The sequence below is a fragment of the Argopecten irradians genome, chromosome 3 (genome assembly GCF_041381155.1).
Source record: "Argopecten irradians isolate NY chromosome 3, Ai_NY, whole genome shotgun sequence".
Lineage (NCBI taxonomy): Eukaryota > Metazoa > Mollusca > Bivalvia > Pectinida > Pectinidae > Argopecten > Argopecten irradians.
The window spans coordinates 22,532,738-22,540,446 of NC_091136.1; the positions used below are offsets into that span (position 1 = coordinate 22,532,738).

A 7,709-nucleotide genomic window follows, 5' to 3' on the forward strand; every position below is an offset into this window, starting at 1 on the left:
TTTCTAGTCTGAAAACATTTTAAACAATTTTTTTTTTTATACTTATAAATTGAACAATATTTTTGTTTGTTTCAGGCACTAAAGAATGATTCCTATGATCATTACACAGCTATTTATTACCTCTTGTTGGAACGCTTAAAACAACACCGAAGCAGTTTCCCACCAGAGAATCGAATAGATCCTCGAAAAAGACGGCCAAGCACAATAGCAGAACAAGCCATGCTGCACCATACTCAGACCAGCCAAACAGATCCAGCCACGGGAGGCATGCAGCGCCCACCTCTAGTCCACATTAAACAGGGCATGTTTAGTCGTACCACAGACTGTACTAATACGCCCAACTTAAACTTTTTAAATGATAGTGACATTGCAACACCCAATGTGCCTGGGTGTTTACAAGACATTGTCCCTACAGGCACTGTAACAAAGACAACAGCTACTACTACTACACCTCGGGCTACCCACCTCATCACCACATCAATAGACGAAGGTGTCGAGGTCGACATTATCGACTCGCCTGATGATAACAATTCTACTTGTAAAGGACAATTTGTGCGCGACGGTTTTGGTATGGGACTGATACCAAGCTGTGCGTTTGGTGATCTGTCACAACTGAACACTAACGGTAATAGTAGTATAACGTCTATAAGCACTGGTATTGGTTCCCCCTTTGCCAGCTTTGACTCTACAATGGAGCCCGATTTTATGTCTAGTCTTTCAGAAGGATCCCAGCAGTCAATGGGGTCTGGATTATCATCAGGCTGTCCTAGTTATACCACAGGTAATCCTGATGCTGTGGTCAAGGGCAATAACTCTGGTGCTGTAGGTGATGATTCCTATCAGGACACTTCTGGTTCTATAGAGGTTTCTGGCGGAGAGGAGTATTCACAGGACCGTAATCAAACACGCTCTCCTGTTAACTTCCGGGAGGGGCGACGTGCTAGTGATGGACTGGTTGCACAGGGAATATTTGCATTCAGACAACGGCTTCAGAATAGTATGAGAGCTGAGGGTATGATAGAACTGCGAGAGGAACACCAGCACCTACAGAATATGTATGGTGTTCCTACTACAGAGCAGGTGGTGGCACTACAGCAACAGCACTCCGAGTATATGGAGAAAAATGGTCGGCAATGGTCACTGGAAGACAGTCAACATAGCCAACCACCACGGCCACCTCGACCTTTGATGAAAAGGATGAGTTTGCCATCAGAGACTTTTGATCTCCAGCCTCACCGACTCCTTGCCATCAAACAGAGTATGCAAGTAGAGCGGGAGCTGGATAGGGTCACAAGTAACGAGGAAATGACACAGCAAGGGGCAGTGCCACCTTTCTCACAGCAATACGATTACTCAATGCAGAACAAGCCATTACAACAACAGATCCTACAGCATCGGCTGCAACAAAAGCGACAGACGCTTCAGAAACAGACCCAACTTCAACATCAGTTCCAACAGATGCATATTGTCCCTGGTGACCAAGCCTCATTATCATCAGCCAATCAGATTCCTTACCTTTGTAAACAGAGACACTGTGGTAAACATGATGAGTTAAATCATCTCAGTCGACCGCCAGTGATAAGAAAGATCTCATACAAGTTAGCACAACAGCAGCCAGTAATGCCTCCTATGTCGGACATGAGTGAGGCACCATGGCAACAAAACATGCTACCACCTACGCAAGAAAATGATGGACAAGAGGACAACGTACCGGTGCAGAATGTGTCAGTTGTTATCCAACAGCTGCAGAACCAGCAACGGACTGTCAGTGTTCCTCCCTTGTACAACACTCAGCAACAACAGAATCAAGCCCTGCTCGACTACCAGCAAAATCATCAACAGCAAATCAATCAACAACGACAACAACAACAGCAGCAGCAGCAACAACAAAATCAGCAAGTTAATCAACAGCAGTCGTCAGGGGGGCCAGTGACACATCATTCACCAGGCCGTAAAAATGCCTTCATACCACAGGGAGGTGAACTGGCACTTCTGCAAAAGCAGTATGCATTAGAGAAACAGCAACAACAGCAGCAGCAACAGCTGCCAAGCTTCACTTTTACGGGGGCGCCCTTCAACGACGAAGTACTGGTCGCAGACATAAACAACTCACACATTTCACTCAACATTGAGTCCAATAAACTGTCGCTTACACAAATGCCCTCCTCATCACCTCACTCCTCTACAGAGTCTCTCAAACAAGGCTCTTGGGACTCTTCACAGAACGGAGTTATCTCCCCTCCTAGTCACTTGTCACAGGACACAGTAGTGTCGCCATATTATATGGTCCCACCCATGGTGATGACCATCGATGAACAAATGGATGTGTCGTAGTAGTTGTGGTGTAGTGTGTGAATGTGTGTAGTTTTAGTTGTTATGCTTCGTGTGTATGATAGTGGTGAGTGAGTGTGGATGAAAGTGGTGAGTGAGTGTGGATGAAAGTGGTGAGTGAGTGTGGATGATAGTGGTGAGTGAGTGTGTATGATAGTGGTGAGTGATAGTGGATGAAAGTGCTAATAAATTATTAGTGTACTCATGTGCTTATGAAGCTTACATAGTTTAGGTATTGTATCTTCAAATTACAAAAAATCACAATCTAAGAAAAAAAAAAAAATGATTTACTATATCATAAGCAGCGTGTAAAATCAAGTTGGCTGAAAAATACTACCTAGAAATAAAATGAAATCTGCTTATACGCTAAAGCAAGAATTTTCTCACGAGATGATTGGTTGCATTGTTACTGTGAATTGGCTTTTTATTCTAAACTTTATATTATGTTCAAACCTCCAATATTATAACTTTGGGAGGCAGCTAGACTGTCCAGTAGTCCATTGCTAAACATCTACCTCTGGGCTGTGCATTTATAACCAATTACAAAATCTGTAACATAACAGGAAATGAGAAGTATTGTTCAAACAAGTCGGTACAAGGAAACAAAATGACAAATTAAACCTAATACTCAGAATCAAAAGTTGGTAAATCTGTAGTTGGTTGATTTGGGTACAGGTGAGAGTATATGGTGAACAATGACTTTGGAGATATTCTACCTAGACTGTGGTGTATGTGATAACTCCACAGTCTGTTTGTTCCAGTGTCAGAGTGAGGTACACCTCAGAATGTACGGCAATCTCAACACCATTTTATTACTATATAACACCAACATTGAGTTAGTATATATAAAATGTTTAGATATGGTGAACTATTCCCTGGGACGGTACCTCACCTTGGCCGCGGACAGATGGGCTGGCGGGTTTATAATCATGATTTTATTGTGTTTATAATTATTTAAAACAGTGAAAGTTCTAGTGATATCTGGTCAGTAATGATCAAATAAAATTATCATGAATGTCATAATCAGCTGTATATCATAATCATGATTTTATATATTTTGCAATCATTGGTTTATATTATAATCATGATTTGATGAATCATAATCATGATTTGTTATTCATGCATAAATCATACTCTTATAACGCAATTATGATACGTTTTTTTGATGTCACAGTGTTGTCCATGTTACTGTGCTAAAAGCTGCACTGTTAATTTTCTATTGAGTCACTTTGATTATGAGAAAGAAAACATCTGTCATATCTGTAGGCAGATTATTTGTGTGCTGGAAATATTCAAAGTGAACATGTTTTGTCTTTTCCATCACTATTAAAACGCAATCCTATGTGTAAATCAAATGGAAGCAGTTTTTATACAAAATATTTAGTGGTTGAACTTTACAAACAAACTACATCGAATTAAACTGGAATTTTCAGAAAAGGGAGTTAACTCTAAATACGCTAGTTTTGTATGCGAGTTCTGAACATCTGTCCGTCCAAAACCTGTGGAGTGTACATTGGATCTTTATAGGCTATGGTCAGGCTATGGGGGTAACTGTCAACCTACTGATATACAAAACGTTGATCACTCTAACTTGTATCACAAAAAAGTTGAGAGATAAATATCATATGTTGATATAAATGTAGTTATTCAAATTAGTATTGCTTTCAACTTTTCATGCTGTGAATTTTTCTCCATCTGTGAATTCATTGCTGTGCCACAATGACATCAATTAAGCGTTAAGTGTTTAAAAAATCCATCTGTACAAAACTTGATATTTTAGAGTTGTTTACATGATTGTTTCTTGGCCATGACATTGGCTGATGATTATAATATTTGTACCATGGTCATGACATTTGCAGAAAATTATGATATTTGTACCGTTGTCATGATATTGGCTGATTATAATAATATTTGTGTTGTCATGAAATTGGCTGATTATTATAATATTTGTGTCGTTGTCATGACATTGGCTGATGATTATAATATTTGTGTTGTCATGACATTGGCTAATGATTATAATTTTTGTACCATTGTCATGACATTTGCAGAAAATTATGATATTTGTGCCATTGTCATGACATTGGCTGATTATTATAATATTTGTGTTGTCATGAAATTGGCTGATTAATATAATATTTGTGTCGCTGTCATGGCATTGGCTGATGATTATAATATTTGTGTTGTCATGACATTGGCTAATGATTATAATTTTTGTACCATTGTCATGACATTTGCAGAAAATTATGATAATTGTGCAGTTGTTATGACATTGGCTGATGATTAAATATTTATGTCATTGTAATGACATTGGCTGATGAATATAATATTTGTGCTTTTGTCATGACGTTGGCTGATAATTATAATATTTGTGTCGTTGTCATTACATTGGCTGATGATTATAATATTTGTGCCGTTGTCATGACATTGGCTGATGATTATAATATTTGTGTCGTTGTCCAGAGAAATGGTTGGTTCTAGTCCATGTTTACTGTGTAATAATTGTTATATATTCTACTGTGGTTGCTTTATGAACAAATATTGTCCTATTTGTTAAGATATAACGTATACGTTTCAATTTCAAATTTGCCAAAGCCATTACTGTAACAACATGTTTGTAATTTCTCAAACAATGAAATAGTCACTGTCTGATGCGTCATTTTGACTGGTATTGAATTATATTTGATGTATTTTAATATTCCATGCCACAATTACTTTACTGAGATAAAATCATTGAAACTTCAGTAAGTAAATTAGTAAACATTTACATGCCTGTGTTATTTGAGGCAGTAATAATATAGAATTTGAAGCAAACTTTATCACTAATGAATTTTTTTTGTATTTTGTATATTAATTGTAAACTTTCTCATTCAAACAATGTGGCAAGCAATTTTATAAAATCTTACTCACTTTGTATATTTTAAAAAATATCCTAAATGCTGCATGATTTGACTGGTCTGATTACGGTATCCTGTGGTGATACTCTGTACATACACTAGGGTGGACAGTCACAAACAAGTGGCGTGTTTGTGAAGATTCTTCTTGGCAGAGTAGAATCGTTTTTACCAGATGCCATGCTGTCTTTGTGGCATTACGAACAAACCAGTACGAGTAAGGACCGAGTTTTATTCATTTCCATGGGGTTGTTTCAGCCCTTGCGCTAATTGTAAGATACATATTATATTTGGTATGCAGAAACATGCTGTAATTGTGAGGATTTATACTAGTCATTAAACAACGTCTTGTTGGAATTATCTCCCCCTGGTATTTACTATAGAGGCCATCCAATCTCAGATTGATATTTAACTTGTATGCTGTATATTTCCAAGTATCATAAATTGGTATTGTGAAGTTGTTGTCTTAATAGCTATGCACAAGTCTTCTTTTGTATCCTAAAAACGATGAGCCATTCATTTAAAGAAATAATCTGTCTTCTCTTCTGATAAGTCTAAAACAATTTCCTCAGACATTCTAGTCACTAAGTGGTACGTACGTGCTATACAACTGTGATATTGTGATGGTTCACCTCTTAAGGCCCAATACTAATGGTAGTTCTAGTGAACATTTTATTTGTTTTTGTGAAACCAACATTTCAGTTACATATATCTACCATTATTTAAGGAAATTATCTAAAATGAGTTATCTAAATTTGCTTAGATATTATTATTTTGTCTAGATTAGGTTTGAAATTAGTGGAAAGCCTAACTGAAATTTGTCGCATATATGGTTAGGATATTTTAGAGTTTCTATAATCTCAAAAAGAGAATTATTTAGGTCCAATTGGGAAACCTGGGCCAAGTTGTTCAAAGATGATTAGCTTATTTGTCATTTCTCATTTTCTGCAAAGCCAGTGATTATATATCTTCTTATTGGCAAGTAGGAAAAGAATGGAATACTTAAGAATTTTAGCAAAATTTGTCAAGTTTGTTTTACAAGAAAATATTTTATGGTGATTTGAAATTGTTAAAATGTGATTAGCCTAATCATCTTTTGAACAACTGGACCAAGATGTTTTAATTCCGGTGTTAATTCCATTGTCATTGGGATGTCAAAAACTAGATCTGTTTGTTTAAAAAAGGATAGCAATTCTACAAATCATGAACAGAAATGATTCAAATCTGAATGGTCATTTAAAGTCTTCTAAAGACAAAAACTATTTAAAATGCACTGCTTTTTACATACAATGTTTGATTATGGTGTGAATATTGTTATGTTGTTACTGATTGGTCGATAGGACGCTCTATTCTATTGGTGGCTATTTTTAGTGACCAATTAAATTGCAAAACGTGTTATATGCAGACTGTTTTCACTGCAGCCTGATATTGCAAGTGTCTTGGTTCTATTGCGAAATGTTCCCCTAGTGGACACAGCAGGTATATATATATATATATCAGTAGATATATTTAATATCAAATTGAGACGTTCTACATGCAATAGAAATTTTGTTGACATTGAAAATAAAAAAAAAAGTATTGTCATATCTGCTTTTTAGTGTTGATTTACTGAAGGATACCGCTACACATCGTATGAAAGACATGGATGTATAAGGTAGAGCTGAGTAGGTTTCCATCTTTGACTGAACGGCTTGCCCAAGGGTTGTAATTGGTGTCACAATCTCATAGTAGAGATATATATACATATTGTACAGATTGGAAACTCCTTCTTTGTCTTTGTTGACAGGCAGAGGGACCTCCGGTTTATAGGCATTTTGCCTTGGCTAACTACATTTAAGTGCATTCTTTTAAACAGGATATTTTTGCATCAATACAAAGTTTAAACATTATATCATTGTTTGATGTGACCAGTTTTTCCAATTGATGTCATTTAATATGATTTTTGGAAGCATGAAAATCGGCAATTTTACTTGGTTTTTCAAAAATCAGACTTTCAAAACCGGAAGTGCATTTTGTTTTATTAAAGTTATATGTGCCGTATTTTTCATAGTCACGAATCAAGAATAGCTTTTAATATGTTATTCAACTCAAAAAGTTACCAACATTTTGAGAATTACAATACTTTCAATGTATTGGTTTTAATTTTACAAGTACAAAAGAGAGCTGAAAATGATTTTTGGCAGTACTGCCAAAAATCATTACATTAACATCTTTAGTGTAGTGAAATGAGTTCATACGGTCAGACCATGAAGCCATATTATTGCCCACAATTTCATTGCACATATTTTCAGTATTAGTAGTAATTGTAAAGTGATTTCTGAAGGTGTGTTTCCATCTAAACGTGTATAAGGCATAAAAAAAAACAAGAATTTCACAGTGCGTAACTTATGTGTTCCAACTAACGTTAATAAGACATTATATATGTTTGTCTTTCCATTTGAATGATTTTCACAGCTTTATTCTTTAAAACTTAAGTTTTTAAATAGA

The 7,709-nt window shown here is 36.2% G+C and overlaps 1 protein-coding gene across 2 annotated transcripts in view; it reads left to right on the forward strand.

The window, feature by feature from the left end:
• The window catches only part of LOC138317874 (serine/threonine-protein kinase SIK2-like), a 33,359-nt gene extending 26,553 nt beyond the window's left edge, over positions 1–6,806 (forward strand). For both annotated transcript variants that reach the window (XM_069259848.1, XM_069259849.1), the window contains one exon: positions 76–6,806. In XM_069259848.1, the coding sequence (XP_069115949.1) occupies positions 76–2,334 (2,259 nt within the window). In that variant the 3' untranslated portion in view covers positions 2,335–6,806. The remainder of the gene's footprint in view (positions 1–75) is intronic.
• The last annotated feature ends 903 nt before the right edge of the window (positions 6,807–7,709 follow it).